Source organism: Microcaecilia unicolor, chromosome 14 (assembly GCF_901765095.1).
Source record: "Microcaecilia unicolor chromosome 14, aMicUni1.1, whole genome shotgun sequence".
NCBI classification, from domain to species: Eukaryota; Metazoa; Chordata; class Amphibia; order Gymnophiona; family Siphonopidae; genus Microcaecilia; species Microcaecilia unicolor.
The window spans coordinates 17,587,386-17,607,677 of record NC_044044.1 but is presented as its reverse complement, the minus strand read 5'-3'; the positions used below and the strand labels follow the sequence as shown (position 1 = coordinate 17,607,677).

Genomic DNA, 20,292 nt, shown 5'->3' with positions numbered 1-20,292 from the left:
TAAACAAATTCTCTGTAACCTTGGAGGATGTAATGGGTCAGTTCAGCAAGCTGAAGAGTAGTAAATCACCGGGACCTGATGGTATTCATCCCAGAGTATTAATAGAACTAAAAAATGAACTTGCGGAGCTACTGTTAGAAATATGCAATCTGTCCCTAAAATCGAGTGTAATACCGGAAGACTGGAGGGTAGCCAATGTTACTCCGATTTTTAAGAAGGGTTCCAGAGGAGATCCGGGAAATTATAGACCGGTGAGTCTGACGTCGGTGCCGGGCAAGATGGTGGAGGCTATTATTAAGAATAAAATTGCAGAGCATATACAAAAACATGGACTGATGAGACAAAGTCAGCACGGATTTAGTGAAGGGAAGTCTTGCCTCACCAATCTAATGCATTTTTTTGAGGGGGTAAGCAAACATGTGGACAATGGGGAGCCGGTTGATATTGTATATCTGGATTTTCAGAAGGTGTTTGACAAAGTGCCGCACGAAAGACTCCTGAAGAAATTGCAGAGTCATGGAATCGGAGGTAGGGTATTATTATGGATTAAGAACTGGTTGAAAGATAGGAAGCAGAGAGTAGGATTGCGTGGCCAGTATTCTCAGTGGAGGAGGGTAGTTAGTGGGGTCCCGCAGGGGTCTGTGCTGGGTCCGTTGCTTTTTAATGTATTTATAAATGACCTAGAGATGGGAATAACTAGTGAGGTAATTAAATTCGCCGATGACACAAAATTATTCAGGGTCGTCAAGTCGCAGGAGGAATGTGAACGATTACAGGAGGACCTTGCGAGACTGGGAGAATGGGCGTGCAAGTGGCAGATGAAGTTCAATGTTGACAAGTGCAAAGTGATGCTTGTGGGTAAGAGGAACCCGAATTATAGCTACGTCTTGCAAGGTTCCGCGTTAGGAGTTACGGATCAAGAAAGGGATCTGGGTGTCGTCGTCGATGATACGCTGAAACCTTCTGCTCAGTGTGCTGCTGCGGCTAGGAAAGCGAATAGAATGTTGGGTGTTATTAAGAAGGGTATGGAGTCCAGGTGTGCGGATGTTATAATGCCGTTGTATCGCTCCATGGTGCGACCGCACCTGGAGTATTGTGTTCAGTACTGGTCTCCGTATCTCAAAAAAGATATAGTAGAATTGGAAAAGGTACAGCGAAGGGCGACGAAAATGATAGTGGGGATGGGACGACTTTCCTATGAAGAGAGGCTGAGAAGGCTAGGGCTTTTCAGCTTGGAGAAGAGACGGCTGAGGGGAGATATGATAGAAGTGTATAAAATAATGAGTGGAATGGATCGGGTGGATGTGAAGCGACTGTTCACGCTATCCAAAAATACTAGGACTAGAGGGCATGAGTTGAAGCTACAGTGTGGTAAATTTAAAACGAATCGGAGAAAATTTTTCTTCACCCAACGTGTAATTAGACTCTGGAATTCATTGCCGGAGAACGTGGTACGGGCGGTTAGCTTGACGGAGTTTAAAAAGGGGTTAGATAGATTCCTAAAGGACAAGTCCATAGACCGCTATTAAATGGACTGGAAAAATTCCTCATTTTTAGGTACAACTTGTCTGGAATGTTTTTACGTTTGGGGAGCGTGCCAGGTGCCCTTGACCTGGATTGGCCACTGTCGGTGACAGGATGCTGGGCTAGATGGACCTTTGGTCTTTCCCAGTATGGCACTACTTATGTACTTATGTACTTATGTACTTATGTAGGTTGTTTTTTTTTGGGGGGGGTGGGGGGGGACTGGGGTCAGCTTGCATCATTTCCACACAGGCAGAATCCAAAATGGTGTCAGTTCTTGCCAAAATCAAGTCCCCTACCATCTTGGAGCTCACCCTCTCACTCCGTTCAATGGGTAAATCTCTCTTACCTGCATCCTTCTCCTCCACTGCTAACTCCGTTCCTTTTATCTTGCCGCACCATATGCCTGGAATAGACTTCCTGAGCCGGTACATCAAGCTCCAACTCTGGCCAATTCTAGGCTAAAAGCCCACCTTTTTGATGCTGCTTTTAACTCCTAACCCTCAATTGCTTGTTCAGTTCCCATGTTTTATCATTCCCACCTTAGTTATTCCCTTATCCCTTATTTGTCCTGTTTGTCCTAATTAGACTGTAAGCTCTGTTGAGCAGGGACTGTCTCTTTATGTATAGTGCTGCGTACGTCTAGTAGTGCTATAAAAACGATAAGTAGTAGTAGTCATTCAGTGATGAGACGTTACTGGCAGAGGAGAAAGTCTCCACCTGTTGCAGCACCTTGTTATTGTCTTTCTTTTTTATTGAACCAGCCTGTAGCTAGGGAGTCTGATGCTGTGAAGATTTGCTATCCTGCTCATCCTTTGAGAAAACCAAGTTTCTTACCTGTAGTAGGTGCTCCATGCGGATCACATAACCACGCACCTCCCTGAGGAATTTTGTTCTACTCAAGCTAAGACTTATACACTGAGGTGGTCCTGTACGACAGCAGCTGGCAGGAAGTGACACACATCCTCAGTGGAGCAACTCAGAAGCTTCAAGAGTAGCCTAAGCTGTGAGTGCTCTTAACCTTGGAGGCCGTATCTTGCGAAGGATGTTAAAAAAATGGAAGCGGTGCAAAGAAAAGCTACGAGGATGGTATGGGATTTACGTTCCAAGACGTATGAAGAGAGGCTTGCTGACCTGAACATGTACACCCTGGAGGAAAGGAGGAACAGGGGTGGTATGATACAGACGTTCAAATATTTGAAAGGTATTAATCCGCAAACGAACCTTTTCCGGAGATGGGAAGGCGGTAGAACGAGAGGACATGAAATGAGATTGAAGGGGGGCAGACTCAGGAAAGATGTCAGGAAGTATTTTTTCACGGAGAGGGTGGTGGACGCTTGGAATGCCCTCCCGCGGGAGGTGGTGGAAATGAAAACGGTAACGGAGTTCAAACATGCGTGGGATATGCATAGAGGAATCCTGTGCAGAAGGAATGGATCCTCAGAAGCTTAGCTGAATTTGGGTGGTGGAGCAGTTGGGGGGAAGAGGGGGTGGTGGTTGGGAGGCGAGGATAGGGGAGGGCAGACTTATACGGTCTGTACCAGAGCCGGTGATGGGAGACGGGACTGGTGGTTGGGAGGCGGGAAATACTGCTGGGCAGACTTATATGGTCTGTGCCCTGAAAAGGACAGGTACAAATTCAAGGTAAGGTATACACATATGAGTTTGTCATGGGCAGACTGGATGGACCATGCAGGTCTTTATCTGCCGTCATCTACTATGTTACTATGTAACCTTGCTGCCCATGGAGAACATCTGCTACAGTTAAGTAACTTGGTTCTGTCGTTCCACCCTTGGTTTGTAGTCCTCTTATGTTTGACTGACTATATCCTGCTGCTTCACGAGGAAAGTGAGGTCAATTATCAGTAATGGGATCTCTGTGGACAATAGGCTAAATCAACAATACTTTTGTATAAGCTATGGAATAGACTGAATGGCAGGAGTAAATTGTCACATAGGGAGCACTGGCACATGTCCAGAGAGCTTTCCTAGGCCAGGGGTAGGCAACTCCGGTCCTCGAGAGCCGCAGGCAGGTCAGGTTTTCAGGATATCCACAATGAATATGCAGGAGATAGATTTGCATACCACGGAGGCAGTGCTTGCAAATCTATCTCCTGCAGATTCACTGTGGATATCCTGAAAACCTGACCTGCCTGCGGCTCTCGAGGACCGGAGTTGCCTACCCCTGGCCTAGGCTCTTCTGGGCTCTGGGAGAGTGGATCTGACTTGGTGCTGTCGGGGATGACATCGTTTTATATGTGGCTGATTTATTCTGCTGTCCACGGAGAACCCCTGTTAAAGATAAATAACCTCCCTGTCTTTAAGTTGTGAGAGGTACCATTAAATTCATAAGTCATACTGTTCTTTGTATATCCTCTTGCCTTGGATGGTGCTCCATTCTATAAATATGTAACTCTGTTTTAGGTGGCCTATAAATGCTCAAATAAAGAAATTTAGTTTGTTCTGCGGTGCTATTATTAATAGCTCTGACAGTCTTAAGAGACACCCTCTGTCCTTCTCTGTTTGGATCATTGGTGCTCGGCTGTCGTCATTCATGTCTTGTACAGTTTAAGAAAGACTGTCTTGCCGTGCTTGGATCTTTCATGCTTTTACCATAAAGTCATAGCTGATCTTTGTGATGATGATATGATGATGGTATAAAAGATGTTCTCACTCTGATTGGATCATTGTCACTCTATAGTTTTGTAGTTTCTGTCATTATCACATCATAAGATGCATCTTGAACGACATAAAAGATGCTGTTTTTCTGGCTGAATTGTTGCTACTGAATAAATTAACAGGTGATGTAATTCATGTTTCTTACAGTATAAGGTGTTTTTTTCTGGTTGGATGTTACGTGCTCTCTAAAAACTTCATAGATAACTATAATAGAGTATCATATGATATATGATGCTCTTTCTCACCCTGGTTGGATCCTTGATGCTGTATAATAAGCTCTTAGATGATGTTTTCGATCCACCTGGACCGATATATATACTCATATCACCCCTCTCCTCAAGTCACTTCACTGGCTTCCGATCAGGTACCACATACAGTTCAAGCTTCTCCTATTAACCTACAAATGCACTCGATCTGCAGCCCCTCCTTACCTCTCTACCCTCATCTCCCCTTACGTTCCTACCCGTAACCTCCGCTCTCAAGACAAATCCCTCCTTTCAGTACCCTTCTCCACCACCGCCAACTCCAGGCTCCGCCCTTTCTGCCTCGCCTCACTCCATGCCTGGAATAAACTCCCTGAGCCCGTACGCCAGGCCCCCTCCCTGCCCATCTTCAAAGCCTAGCCCAAAGCCCACCTCTTCAATGTCGCCTTCGGCACCTAACCACTACACCTCTATTCAGGAAATCTTGACTGCCCCAACTTGACATTTCGCCCATTAGATTGTAAGCTCTTTTGAGCAGGGATTGTCCTTTTTGTTAAACTGTACAGCGCTGCGTAACCCTAGTAGCGCTCTAGAAATGTTAAGTAGTAGTTTTTGATCCACCTCTGGAGTCATTTTCGTGTGGTTGACCTATGTCGCTTCCCTACTTCGTTGGATGGACTTTATTCCTTAGGGAATCCTTCCTTGATTTTTTTTTTTTTTTTAGTGTCAACTAAGTACTACTTCATCAAGCAAGATGGGACTGGTTTTCTAAAACTATAGGGAAGCTTTCAAAATGTGGCAATAAACACTTTCAATCTATTTCCTTCCAATTGCTTTATTCTTATTAGGGAAGGAAAACACCTTGGTAGATGAGCTAACTTGTTGGCTGGATCCCCATGAGATATCCCAGGTCCATTTCCAGAAATGGAACCCTTTATTTCTAGACTTCTTGGTGATACACACATATACAAAATACCACCTATTTTGTTTTAGATGTCCAACACAGAACAGGTTAGCTCCAAACGCCTTTGCCATATCTCGGCTTCAAAGACTCATGTTTCCACTTCTCGATTGATCTACCGAATATTACAGAAACTGAGGCAGAATGCAGCCTGAATCACCAACATTGTATCTTATTTTTCTCTACAGATATGGTTTCCATACCATACAAAAAGCAAATAGTTTTGGAAGCCCTCATCAACCCTTCTCCATCTCAAATCATTTGGCTATCAAAAAGTACCTAGTATTCCTCTCTGCAACTCCCACATGAATTACAGGAAATGTTGTTAGCCTCCAGATGTCAGTCTACCAAGAAACTTTACAGCCTGAAGTAGAAAAGATTGCCTCATGGTGCCAGAGTATGGCAAACTACAAAGCACTAACATGAAGCACAGCACCAAGGCCTCCTGGCAAAGATGCCCTTCAACATCACTGCGTTCTGAGTATGGGAACTAAGAAAATTGAAAACGTGACGTTGACTCTATGGCATGCAGAATCTGATCCAGTCAAAGTGGCTACCTGCCAAGGCACTGAAGACTAGAGTGGCTCAGGTTTTCAGTGCTGCAAGAAGTCCCGTTTTCTCTCTCTCACTCTGAGTAAGCATACAGATACCTTCTCTCCATTTTACAGAGGTATCCATCATTATCAACCTGTATGGCTTGTCCAGACAGTTATTTCTCTTAAACACAGGGCCAAAGACCACATCAGTATGGGTTCACCTCAGCACCATTTCCATCAGGTAGATGGTAAGCTCATCTCAAGCCCTCAAACCAACAAACCCCATCTCCTTGGGACCACAACATTGTGGTTACGCAGCTAATGTTAACTTCCTTTGAATCATTTAAAATTTGCCTCATGGAAAATACTGTTCTAGTCATCATCACATCCACTGTCTGGATAATTGAACTACATGCCCTGGTTTATTACTCCCCCTACACTTAATTTCACACCGACTGAGTGGTTCATCGGACCCATCCAAACTTCCTTCTAAAAGTCATGTTGGACTTTCACATTAATCAGTCCAAAAGTCTCCTCACTTTCTTCTTGGAACCACATACGAATGTGATTGAACAGCAACTGCACACACTGGACTGTAAACTATATTGCTTCTGTACCAATTCCTGCTCCAACTCAGATTTTGCGATCACAAAAAGAATTATCTCAACTTGGACCTTTTATCTCCCACAAAAGTCTGTCAGCCCACCAACTCTGCAGCTTGACAGCAATAGCTGCTAACCTGAGAGCACCATTGGTGGTCGACACTTGTAGAGCTGTCAGATGGTTGCCAGTCTATACATTCATTAAACACTACTACCAGAAAGCAGCCAGACATGACGGTGTTTGGCCAAGTGGTTCTGCATATCCTGTTTTTTGCTTGTCTACCACAGCATCGCTGAACAGACTGCAAGCAGCAGAACTCAGATTGCAAGGAACATCCCCTCACAACCTTCAGCTGTGGAATCACGTGTGTGGTTGACTTATTTGATTTGTCCAAGGAGAAAACAAAGTTGGGATTCTCTGAGGACAGCAGGGTGAAGCTCTTTTTAAGGCTCCCTACTGACTGAGGATGAGGACTAACTAATATAGAGGCAGGGATATTTGCACATGCTCAGTAAACCTTCTAGACTTTTTTGGGATTTCGGAGAGCAAACTCATGCTTGATGCCATCCAGTGATGTCATCTATGTGTGGTTGACTTATCTTTCTGTCCATGGAGGACCCCTGTTAACAACATTCTTTCACATGCTTGTTTGAACTGGTGTATTTAGCATAGACCTTTCTTTGTTTTCTCCCCCTTATAGTGCAACAGATGACTTCAACCATGGAGTGGTATTAAGTAATCGCCCATTACGCAATGGTGAGGTCTTCCAGGTGCGCATCGACAAGATGGTGGACAAGTGGGCAGGGTCCATTGAGATTGGCGTGACCACCCACAACCCTACCTACCTACAGTTGCCTAGCACCATGACCAACCTGCGCTCGGGTAAGACAGACACTCAGGTGGCAGAAGTGGAGCAGGGTGCAGTGTGTGGGTCCAGAGCAAAAAGGACATGAGTTTTATTAGTAACTCTGTGTGTGTGACCTTGGGTGAATCACTTTATCTCGCTTTGCCTTAGTTTTGATCCCCAGCTCTGTCACTAACTTTCTTTATATGACCTTGATGAATCCTTGCATCCCTCAGTTCCTCTCTTCTAATGTCACTAGCTCAGTGCGACTTTGCTTTAGTCACTTCTTCCCCCAGTGCTTCATTTCTAATTCCTGCCTTTGTCAATGACTGTATGTGTGTCCTTGGGCAAATTATTTCATCCCCTGCTTCCTCTCTTTTAATACCTGGCTGTGTCACTGGTTGCATGTGATACCAGGAGGAGGTTGAAAATGATTATCGGTCCTCTTTCACTTTTCAGAAATATGCTGCCAGATCTGGGGAGTTCCCCCCCCCCACCGCACCCCACTGATCTCTAAATGACTAGATGTTTTGGAGGCTCTTAATTTAAGAGGTTTATCCCCTTGATCACATTATGCCCCCTCCCAGATTTGTGCCTCTCTTTAACCCTTCATGTCCCTCCATACCCTTCCCCCAGGCACCTGGATGATGACCGGGAATGGCGTGATGCACAACGGTACCACGATTCTGGATGAATATGGCCACAACCTGGACCGGCTGAAGGTCAGTGCCACTATGTGAGCCGATCTGATTCTGCTTATGTGCTTTTTAAGGTCATGGGTCACGCTGCTACAATCACAGCTGTTCTATGGCATTACAAGGAAGCAACATAAGGAATTTGACAAATTTCATGAACAGCTTGGGAATGTATTATTCACCACTTAATTAAGAAAAGATAAGACTTGCTGCCTTCTGCAGCTGAAATTCTACAGGAAGATCAGACTCTCCCTCAGGCTGTAATGACTGATACTATGGAAGGAAGCAGCAATATATCTGAGCAAACGAGCTGTGTTATTTTCGGTTTCCCAAGATTTTCTGTAGCGGTTTAGTGTACGGTCCAGCTGACATGGGGGCAGCCATTTTGTACACAAGAGATATCGCCAGTGACATGACGCAGTCTGGTAGGATCCTGCTGAGGTGGTTGTTTCACTCCAGCCCTCTTTGTTTTAGCTTCCCTGAGCTGCAGATTTGCAGTGCTGCAAAAACTTACTAGGCAAACTATTGTAGGTAGGCTTATCAGAAAGCAAGACACAGTCTCTGCTGTTGTGACATCCCTGAAAATATGGCTCCCTGCATGTGAGCTGGAGTGCTTGCTGAAGTGCTACAAGAACTACCCTGTGTCTTTCCCCCCTGCTTTAGGGTTTGAGTTGGTGACTTCCTTTTGAGGGGAGAGCATAGAGTAGAGGGACATTCCTAATCATGTCGTTCCCCACTATGGTGCTTTTTTTGCCCCTAGCAGGCAGGGGACACCGTGGGCGTGGTGCGGCGGGAGGACGGCAGTCTGCACTTTTTTGTGAATGGTGCAGCACAGGGCCCGGCTGCCTGGAACGTGCCACCCAACGTCTATGCCGTGGTTGATCTATATGGGCAGGCCGCCCAGGCCACCATCGTGGAGGATGCGGGTGAGTTGGGAGGGCACCACGCTGTGGTCATTGTTTGGAGTGCATATGTAGTGCCTTTCATCTCAACCAGCTTCTGCTTCAGGGACAGAGAAGGAACAGTGTTATTAACATTCCTTATTGCTTCATAGAAATGATGTGCAGCTACCTCTAAGATACATTATATACCTTTTCACAGCCATTTATTTAAAGAAATGAAATAAGGCATAATAATGGCATAATGAAATTGTGGGTAAGTTAAAGTAGGCACAGGGAGATAACAATGACTCCCCTAAGGTCACACACAGAGAGCTAATGACAGTGTAGGGGGTTAGAGCAGAGGCACAGGGACATAGTGATATGTACTTGGTAGCTGGCTCGTGCTCCACAGAGACCGTTCATTTCACTACAGCAGGCATACATGCAGTGCTGACCTGAAGCTCTCCTGAAGAGGGCGTTGGGCTGCTGTCCCTTCAGATCACATGTCTGTCGTCTCCCTCATTGAGTCTCCCACTCCCTTTTATCTCCTCAGATCTGCTGCCTCTTCCTGAGGAGCTGTCAGAAGGGAACAACCAGCTGTCCCCCAGTAGCCCCTCCTCTGTGGGTTCGGTGACTGACCTGCGCTTCCATCACCTGCACGGGAGCAACGCTGTGATTACCAATGGAGGTCGCACTGCTCTGCGCCAGAACTGCCGCAGCGAGTTCAACGATGCCATTGTCATCTCCAACAGGTGCGCTGGAGCAAGGTCACATGTGAGGGGGAACTGTGTAACCTGCCTCATCCCGATGCAGTAGTGCCTGAGATACAGGGCTCATACCCAGCCTCCCTGTCCAGGCTATTTAATTGCTCAACTCCCTCTTTCCCTGGTTAGTTTAAGTCCTCTTGGCTTCCTTCACAGGGCTTTGCGGGAAGGAGAGTTGTTTGAGATTGTGATTCAGAAGATGGTGGACCGGTGGTCTGGCTCCATTGAAGCAGGTAAGTGTAAGTGTGCAGAACCACTCAAAGGGGGTTTGGTAGTGAAGCTGTGCTTTTTTTTTTTTAACTCCTTCCCTGTCTTTACAGGGGTGACTGCCATACGACCCGAAGACCTGGAATTCCCCAACACCATGACAGACATTGACTATGATACTTGGATGCTGAGGTGAGCAGAAAAGGAGTACTACTGCCCAGAGACTCAGTCATTGGTCACCTTAATTTGATATACTGCCCATCACTATAATTAAGTGGTTTACAAAATAAGCAAAGGAAGGGACCAGGGAAATGGAAAAACACAAAAGATGGCCTAGCTAATATCATAATAATAGATTAATAAATTCAAAATTATGGAAGAATATTAAGTAAGATACTAAAGGAGGGGTTAGGGTATATAAGGTGAATTGCTGAGAAACCAATCAATCCGGAGAGAATGCCGTAGTGAAAGTAACATGTCTTGAGGGCTCGCTTGAATTTTTTGAAAGAAGTCTCCAACCAGATGTCAAGCAGATGTTGATTCCATGGAGTAGGAGCGAGTCCTTAACTAATGGAAACTTCATAGCTGATTGTTCCTGCTGGAGTAATGCCCACTAGTTGCTGCTTCAGTAACATGAGGAACCTTCTCACTGCTCCCTTCCTTTTCCCACTTGCAGATAAAACCATCATTCTGTATTGATCTATCCTGATTTTTGTACTTTTGAGCTATTTTCATAAAAGCATGTGGTACAGCACTTTATCTTAGGACTGGAGGGGGCCAAGATTGATTGATGCCTGGTGCCTTCATATGGAAATCAGAGTGTGTAGAGTTGGACTAATGAAAACCTACAATTGAGTGATGCATTTCTTGTACTCTGTGGTAATGAGAGGTGTGTGGCTTTTTATCTTTTTCCCAATTTTTTTTTAAATTTATTTATTTATTTATTTTGGACTCTTGATATCTTTTGGTGGGTGTCATGACGGGTCCACCAGTGGCACCTCCATCATGCAGGATGGCAATACCATGCGGAATAATTATGGCTGTGACCTGGATTCACTGACTACCAGTTCCCGCATTGGCATGATGCGCAGCGCCAAGGGTGACTTACACTATTTCATCAATGGTGTGGACCAAGGTGTGGCTTGTTCTGGCCTGCCTCCTGGCAAAGGTGAGCCTTTCGACATCACTGTGCTCTGGGCACAGGAATCAGAGTGAGTGAAATTCTGATTCCTGCCTAACCAAGACACTGAAACGAGTGGCTCAAATTGAAAGATGGAACCCTACTGTTCTGCTCTGAGTGACTGTACAGGCACCTTCTCTCCCACTATTGCCCTTCTGACTTGTTTCCTCTTCATTTCCCAGATGTCTTTGCCGTAATTGACCTTTATGGCCAATGTGTCCAAGTGTCCATCACCAGTGCCAGTGGACCTATGGATAATAGCCTGTCTACCAGCAACATCACTGAGAAATCATTCCCCATTCACTCACCAGGTAATGGAGAGGCATGAAGATACCTCAAAATACATCTCACACACATTCACTCTCTCATACATGCTTATCTTTGGAATCCACTCTTTAACATACACTCTGTGTGTCTAAAGAAACACGTAATCCCAGGAGCAGTGTGCACGCAAGCTGGGGGCACTTGGGACCTGTGAAGATGTACAGTGGTGCTGGAAGAGAGGGGAGGGTGTTTTTTGGGGAGGAGGGGGAGAGAGAATGGTGCTACTAAGCTGTGTAAGAGTAATGTATAAATGGGCTACTGAGAGTGCGGGCTCCAGTCGTCCGTGTCTCTGATTATGGGCATTCAAATGAAGACCATGTCCGTTCCTTCTCAGAATCTTGCTATGGTTTCAACGTTTCTTCTGTCCTCAGTGCCGGGTGTGGCTCATCGCTTTCACGCCAGCTGTGGGAAGAACGTGGCACTCCAGAATGATGGTTGTCGTGCTGTGCGGGTGGCCGGCTACAGCCACGGTGTGCTGTTCAGCATGAAGGAGCTGAAGACAGAGGAAGTCTTTGAGGTACATCCTGCCAATTATCTAAACCTCGGCAGTCCTCCTTCCTCTGTGTCCTCTTCCGCCTTATTTCCCCAAGGTGTATTGTGAATCTCAATAACAAAGGTTCCAGCAATCCTCTGCCTCCAGTTTCCCTCTGTGCACTCATGATATATTTTGAACCTTAGCAATCTTCCTGTGCCTCCCATTTCCTTCTGGCACTCCTGGTATATTAAGAAAATCAGCAGTCCTCTGTCTCCTGTTTCTGCCTTTGCATTCATGGTGTATTCTAAACCTCAGCAATTTTCCATTTCCTGCATCTCCATGCAGTTATTCCCTTCAGTAGGTACAGTGCTGGTTTGAGCTTCTTCATGTCAGTTAATACCAGGGTGGTTTATTGTCCATCTTTGCTCAATTCAGCCCTGCAGCCTGTCTTGTTAGGTACAGCCCTGGTATTCTCTTCTCCCTAGTTTAATCTTTTTCCTCCTCTGGAGTTTCCAACTTTTTCCTCCATTTCTCGCCAGGTGAAGATTGATGAACTGGATGAAAAGTGGTCTGGTAGCATTCGTCTTGGCTTGACTACTCTTTTGCCCTCTGATGTTCCCTACACTGTCACTGGACTCCCTGCTTCCACCCTAGATCTCAGGTCAAAGGTGACGTGGCTAGTCACAGGATCGGAGGTCAAGCGAAACGGCTCTCTTCTGAGGCAGAACTATGGCTGCTCCCTAGAACGCCTGGCTGTGAGTAATTTGTCACTTTCCTGGGAATGTTTTAAGCTAGATCTGTTGCCGTGAGTAGAAATCCCCCTCGCAGAAGAGACTACTGACAGCAATCCTTAATCACTGTTTTTGTGGGTTGTGGCAACTCAAGTTGTAAGAGTCCATTCGTTGAGAAGGAGGTCTTCGGCCGGTGGGGCTTGAGTTGGGGGGGGTGTTGCCGGGGAGGTGGTGGCAAAGAAGTTTTGGGCCCACCCAATGTACTTTCAGGCCCTGTTATTAAGTAAGTAGACTTGGAGAATGCCATCGGTTATCACTAAGTAGAAGCATATCTAATTTAGGGGTCCTGACGGTACTTATAACTTGGAATGGCCACTTTTGGAAACTGGGCTTGACGAAGCTTTAGTCAGACCCAGTATGGTAATTCTTATGTTCATAATTCAGGAATTTAGAGGAGGTTCTCTCCCATGGATAGAGGCAGTGATGGGGCAGACATCCAGAACTAAAGAACGATGGAGAATGCAGCCCCCATCTGATGTAGCTTGAGGTGATGGTGGGGGGGACATTAGCCTGGGAATAGGGGTGGTTTCATATCACAGTTATAATTGCACCCTTGGTCCTTGTCATTTCTCTCCCTGCAGATTGGTAACCGTGTTGGTGTGAAGCGCTGTGCTGATGACACCATGCATATCCTCATAGATGGAGAGGACATGGGGCCAGCTGCTACTGGTGTAGCCAAGGTAACATCTCCTCTTCCTCATGCATGGGGAAGCAGAACACAGTTCCTATAAAATAATGTGCTATCTCTGCAGCTCTGTCCACTAATGCACTATCTGTGTTCATCTCTCACACAGAATGTATATGCTGTACTGGACCTTTATGGCCGAGTCACCTCCGTCTCAATTGTTAGCTCCTCTGTCCTGGAGGAGTCAGATGGCACTAAGCCTCCCTCTGTCACCTCAGAAACCTGCAGTGAGGAGGAGGAGGAGGAAGATCCCATACCCGTAAGTACCAGTGTCCTCTAGGGAAGGAGAGGACCATAAGTGCCAGCAGCTAATGCCTTGCATTCCCGTTTCAGGCTGAAGAACAGTCTCCACCACAGACTGGCATCATGGTTTTCCTTGAGAACCATGGCAGGAACATCCTCCTCTCCAACAATAATCTGACAGCTAGTCGGGTCTCCAGCTACAATCAAGGCATTGTGGTGGTTGCCCAACCATTGCCACGACAGCAGCTCTTCCAGGTCAGAATAGGAGAGATGTAATTTCCATATAAGGAAAAGTTAGATGCCAAGATGCAGTGCGCTAAATGCTAATTTTAAAACAGCATCTGGGTGCCCAGTTCTGTTACGGAACACTAGTAGTGAAAGTTGGCATTTATGCTTCAACATTTAGGTCCGCCCACTTATGTCACGCTAATAGCAGACCACTGTGTAATGGGTGCATATGGTAACTTCCCTTCTTTGTAATATCAAAGGTACAAATCGATTGTCTCAACCCACAGTGGACATCCTCCCTGTCTCTCGGAGTGATCGGTTGCTGCCCAGAGCGCCTGAATTTCCCTGCCACTGCGTGCTCCCTCAAACGCTGCACCTGGCTCATTCAACGTGACTCCGTCTTCCACAACTCCCTAAAGGTGAGTGCCCCTTCACTCATTCAGGACTCCGTGAAATATGATGAGAATTACACGTCTGTTAAGCATCTCCTGCTCCAGTTGATTGTGGCTCCAGATAGGTTGGGGGTGATCCTTTTCTTAAGGGGGAAAGGTAAATATTGGGGCACATCAGGGATCTGTATTGGGAGCCTTGCTTTTTAACATGCTTATAAATGAGGACGATAAGGGAGGGGATTAAATTTGCAGATAACACAAAATTATTCAAAGTTCTTTAAATCATGAATAAATTGTGAGGCTTTATAAGATGAACTGAGCATCTAAATGTCAGATGAAATTTAATTTTAATAAGTTCAAAGTGATGCATACAAGCAGTCAAAAGATTGAGTAGGATATTAGGAATTATTTTGAAAGGAATGAAGAATGAAATGGAGAATATTATGTTCTCTGAGGACAAGGAGGGGGCACGGTCCACACTTAACTGGGTGATGGTATTGGACAGAGAAGGGCAATTAAACTGATAGATGGAGTCGTTTCACTATGAAGAAAGCTAAACAGGTTAGAGCTCTTTAACTTAAAGAAGAGATAACTGAGAAGATATGATAGAAGACTATACAATCATGAGTAGAGTAGAAAAATTGTTTGTTCTCAGTGCTATAGAAATGATAAGTAGTAGTATGACAGTGAAGGGGGTACAGTGAAGCAGAAAAAATATTTTTTCACTCGGTGCAAAATTAAGCTGTGAAATTTGTTTCTGGAAGATGTGGTCAAGGCAGTTAGCATAGTTAGATTTTAAAAAGAGTTAGACAAGTTCCTGGAGGAAAACTCCATAAACCATTGTTAGCCAGGTAGACTTGCTGTTTCATTGGCCCACCAGATTTCGGAGTTGCAGACTCTGTCTTGTAGGGAGCCTTTCTTGCAGGTCTCTCGGGACAAAGTGGTTGTTTGCCCAGTTTCCTCCTTTTTGCCTAAGGTGTTCTCGTCTGTGTCTTTCCCTGTGTTGGGGATCCCAAGGGAGCTAAGGATCAGAAATCGCTTTATCGCCTGGATGTGCAGTGGGTGTTGTTGGCATATTTGCAGAGAACTGCGGAGTTTCATCATCCAGCCACTTGTTTGTTCTCTTTGGTGATTGTAACAAGGGTGCGGTGGTGGCTGAAGGAAGCGACTGCTTTGGCTGAAGGGTCATGCGGTGTCGCCCGTAAAGGTGTATTCCATGAAGGGGGATGGTGATTTCTTGGGCAGAGCAAGGTTTGATCCTGCCGCTAGACATTTGTAGGACTGCGGTCTGGTCTTCTCTACATTCTTTCGTGGTGTATTATTGGCTGGATGTTCAGTCTCGGTAGAATATGGCGTTTGGTGCGGGAGGCCTTTCTTCAGGATTGCATGTGGCCTGCCCTTAGATCCGTCTCTATTACTGAAAAAGGTGTGATCAAAATCTAAATAAATAAATATTGGTTCAGTACTTCCCATGTGTCAGCAGCTGGACCAGACCTGTCTGAAGGGCTGAAAAGGAAAGAGAATTTATTTATTTATTGCATTTGTATCCCACATTTTCCCACCTCTTTGGAGGCTCAATGTGGCTTACAATGTTTCGTTGTAAGTAGATAGTAGATTAAGAGATAACAGTGTTACATAGAAAGTGGCATAATCGAAATTTAAACAGGTAATTATAATTAAGAGATATTACTGATAGTAGGTAAGGTGGAGATGTCATAGAAAATAGCATGATCGAAATTCAAACAAATAAATATCCACAAGAACATTGTTGGTAATAGGCGAGGTTGTGATGTATTATATTTGTAGTTGCTGGTCTTGTTGGTATGCCTTGTTGAATTAGGGCTTACCTGCTAATTTTCTTTCCTTTAAAACGGTCCAGCACCTACCCGTGCAAGTTATGGTAACTGTGTGTGTATATAGGTGGATTCTTTTCTCCCTAGGCTTAGGGGGAGGGGAGAGTTGGAGGACTTCAGGGCTACGGTTTGAATGGTGTAATAGTTCTTGATTAGTTCACTAGGCTTTGGTTGCTTGTTCACACAATTGAAGGAAAAAACAAAGACAAATTTATGTAAGGGCATACCATTGTGCATGGTGCAGCAAGTGATGGTTTCTCTGGTGTCTCTTGGCCCTTTGACTTCTTGTGGACGGAACAGCCAGTGGGGATTCTGTTTTTTTTTCTGGTTGGTTTTTCTGCTTTTGTAGTTACATACTGGCTGGCTAAGGGGTGGCACAATGCTTATATACAGGGTCAGAAAGATTTGGTGTTCTCAGTCTCCATCTGCGGGTAGGCGAGCGTAACCCACGCATCAGCAGCTGGACCAGTCTGGAGGGCCTAAAGTAAAGAAAATTAGCAGGTAAAACCTAATTTCTCCTCCTTTGGGTTCCTGCTGGTACTTGTGACCTAGCTTGGCTACCATCAAAAGCAGGATGATGGGCTTGATGGACTTTAGGTCTGACCCAGTAAAGGGGCATCTTATGTTGTCCTAGTTTTTATCCAAAAACCTGTCATTGATCCAGTTTTTTTTTTTCCTCTACTGTTTTCTGTGTCTCTGTTTATTCTTTTGTCTCTTGACTGTGTTCTGTCTTTCTGATGGTGTCTCTCTGTGTTCTGTCTCTCAGATCTGTGAGAACTATGGACCAAACCTGGACACCTGCCCTGAGGAGACAGTCTTGGGGCTTCTGGTGGATGCCAATAACTGTTTGCACCTATATGTGAACGGGATGGACCAGGGTGTGGCAGCTCAGGACATCCCTCAACCCTGCTACATGCTGATAGATCTCTACGGCCAGTGTGAGCAGGTGAGTCTGTTGGGGTTCCTCAGATCAGGGATGTATGTGGCTCTGCCATACTCCCAGTACCTCGCACAACTAAGTGAGCTTTCTTTTTTTGTTTTAGGTCACCATAATCACAAATGACACAATACCTGTGGGGAGTGAAGGTGGGGGAGACTCCCTTGCTCAAGGGGACATGGAGAAAGCAGATATGGTGGACGGTGAGCATTGCCACAAGGGGATCTTCATTCTTGGTGGAGAAGATTTGCTCCATGTATTACTCTAAGCTTTTGCAGTTCCTCACATTGTCAGTAAATGTTTAACCTCAGTTTGAAAGGATCACTACCTCTTTTGAACAGGATCATTCCATGTCCTGGATTTTACCAAACATGGTCCCTGTTTTGCTGGCAGCATGTCCTTCTTCACCTTCCGATCTCCTATATTGCTAGTTTGTGATATATTGCTATCAAGAAGGCTAATTTTCAAAAACCTTTCCATGGGAAAACCAGTGCTTTACCTGAGGAAATACTTTGATAATTTGCCTTCATGAAAAGTAGACGGACGTATTCGTGGACAACCTTGTATACCTGTAAATTTACCCAAAATACGCAGAGGTTTTCCCATAATTTTGAAAATCTGAGCTTATGGGTGTAAATTAAACAGAAAATGTGTGCATTCCAAAGAGCAGGTGTAAATATGCACGTAATTTTCAACGGCTACTTAAGCATGTTCTTTTGCTTTAAGAGTTCTGCAAAGTCATCACAGAAAAGCTTGTGTACACACTTCATATGCATGTTCATGCAGTTTTAAAATGATCCTGCTCGACCAGTCTAGATTAATGCCATCCTCCAAGCAGGTTGAGACAGAGGACCACAGTTCTTCCAACATCATCACTACTAAAAGAATGGTGCAGACAAAGTACTTGCCAGTATTCTCTGTCTCCAGCAGGAGGTCCACATGCTGAACTGGTTAAGCAGTATTGGTTAGACTTCCAGGGCTGTAAGCTTCAGCCTGCTTCACTTAGTAGAACAGGCTTCAGTCTCCTGCTCGCAGGACAGTAGTCTTTGGGCTGCTTACCACAGTATAGCAAGATTGAGCTTCTCACTCTCAAGGTAACAGTCTGTAGGCTGCTTTCCCTACTAGAGCAGGATTCAGCTTCTTTCTTGTTCCAAGGGTGTCAGTCTGTGGCACCTTCCCCTTGCAAAGTGTAACTCTGGCTCCTAGGGCAGTAGTTTGCAGGTTTTCTCCCTTGATGAGTAGGTTCCCTTCAGGCCTTGCTCTGGGGTAGTTCCATTCCTTTTCCACCAGGTACGGCCCCTCCCTCTTCTATCTCTCATTAGGAATTGGAGTGAGAAAGGACTAACTTTTGGAGAAAGCAGTAGTCTCTAATGAAATTAAAAAATGCTTTCTTGCTAATGACCAGTGGATGGAGACGTAGAAAAAAAGAGTCCTGTGTGCTTTGCACAACAGGGTGAAGCCTTAGAAGCTCAGTATTTCTCGGCCTCCAGCAAATGGGGACAGGCAAATGTGCAGCTCCTGACACAATTGGAGCACTGAGCTTCAGTTGAGCAGAGGGGTATCTCTGAAAAAAAAAGAAGACATTTCCCTTAGGTAGCTTCCACTTCTAGAATCTACGGGATAGTTGTGTCTATCAACCAGCAGGTGGAGATAGAGAACAGAAAACTGACTGGAGAAATATCTCTCGGCATGCAGTCCAGCTCCTCAGTATTTTCTGTCTTCAGCAGGTGGATGGACACACTTTTCAGCCACTGGTTCTGAGTGATTTGCTCCTGGTCCAGTTAGTTGGCCCTCATTTGAGGGGGAAGACAGGGCAGGCAACGCGGCGGTGCCGGAGACCGGCACTGGACAAGGCATCAGCTGGCGGGGTTTGGGGACCCCCGCCAGCAAAACCAGGGGCCCAGAGGAAATTTGAGGGGGGCCCAGGCCCTCGTGGCCCCACGTACCTACGCCACTGCATATACCAGACTAAACCCCTAAAATACTACTGGTATATTGATGACATTTTATGATTTGGACTGAGGGGGAAGAAACTCTTAAACAGTTTTACAGTTCTTTCAATACATACCATCCTACAATCAAATTCAAAATTGACTACTCCCCCAAAAAAGTCTAATCTTTGGACACTACAGTTTCCATCAGCAATGCAGACAGATGCAGTTACCTCCACAACTCCAGCTTCCTCCCTTCACATACAAAAAAAAATCCATTATTTACAGCCAAGCCACAAGATACCACCGTATCTGCTCTGACCCAGCAACGCATATGTTCTTAGTGCAGCTTTTAATCTGTTTCTTACATGGACATTGTATTTGGACAACCCATACTGAAGAACCTTTTCCCCTAGTTTCTTTCTCCCACTGCTTCTTCCCACGATCAACAACTCTCAGCTCTGGAATCACCCAGACCTGTGGCTCAATCCCTGTCTTGTCCACAAAGAAATTGTAATATCTATGATGGGGGTTCTCTGTGGACAGCAGGGGAATGGAGCCACACAATCCTGCCCTCCATTCCCTTAATTGCTACAACTCAAGCTATGTTAGATGGAAGAGGAGCTGGCAACCATTGGCAGTTCGGGAACTCCCACACATGCTCAGGAGGGACTCTGGAGTACTTAGATGGTTCAGATGGACAAGGCTAGATGACATCACTCAGACCTGTGGCTCCATTCCTGTGCTGTCCACAGAGAACCCCCCCCCCCCCCCCCCCCCCCATTACAGGTAAGCAATCCCACTTTCTTCCTCTCTAGGACATTTGAAAACATTTTTCTACTACTACTACTTAACATTTCTAGAGGGCTACTAGGGTTACGCAGCGCTGTACAAATTAACGAGGAAGGACAGTCCCTGCTCAAAGGAGCTTACAATCTAAAGGACGAAATGTCAAGTTGGGGCAGTCAAGATTTCCTGAGTAGAGGTGTAGTGGTTAGGTGCCGAAGGCGACATTGAAGAGGTGGGCTTTGAGCAAGGATTTGAAGATGGGTAGGGAGGGGGCCTGGCGTATGGGCTCAGGTAGTTTGTTCCAAGCATGGGGTGAGGCGAGGCAGAAAGGGCGGAGCCTGGAGTTGGCGGTGGTGGAGAAGGGTACTGAAAGGAAGGATTTGTCTTGAGAGCGGAGGTTACGGGTAGGAACGTAAGGGGAGATGAGGGTTCCATATTAGGCAAAGGCGGTTTCTAGTCATCCTTGTCTAATGGGTGAGAGACGCGATTGCTTCAGCTTACTTAAAGACCTTCAAGCAATGGAAAGCCTGTGGGCACATTTGATGAAGGCACAGGATGCATCCTGAG

At 45.6% G+C, this 20,292-nt stretch overlaps 1 protein-coding gene across 1 annotated transcript in view; it reads left to right on the top strand.

Moving 5' to 3' along the window:
* NEURL4 (neuralized E3 ubiquitin protein ligase 4) overlaps positions 1-20,292 on the top strand; it is a 67,734-nt gene that overhangs the window by 29,668 nt on the left and 17,774 nt on the right. The window contains 16 exon segments of the mRNA XM_030186423.1: positions 7,207-7,388; positions 7,987-8,072; positions 8,806-8,971; positions 9,480-9,678; positions 9,847-9,923; positions 10,011-10,089; positions 10,890-11,065; positions 11,260-11,388; positions 11,773-11,918; positions 12,416-12,631; positions 13,249-13,347; positions 13,462-13,611; positions 13,686-13,850; positions 14,084-14,242; positions 16,835-17,014; positions 17,112-17,208. Of these exon segments, the coding sequence (XP_030042283.1) occupies positions 7,207-7,388; positions 7,987-8,072; positions 8,806-8,971; positions 9,480-9,678; positions 9,847-9,923; positions 10,011-10,089; positions 10,890-11,065; positions 11,260-11,388; positions 11,773-11,918; positions 12,416-12,631; positions 13,249-13,347; positions 13,462-13,611; positions 13,686-13,850; positions 14,084-14,242; positions 16,835-17,014; positions 17,112-17,208 (2,306 nt within the window).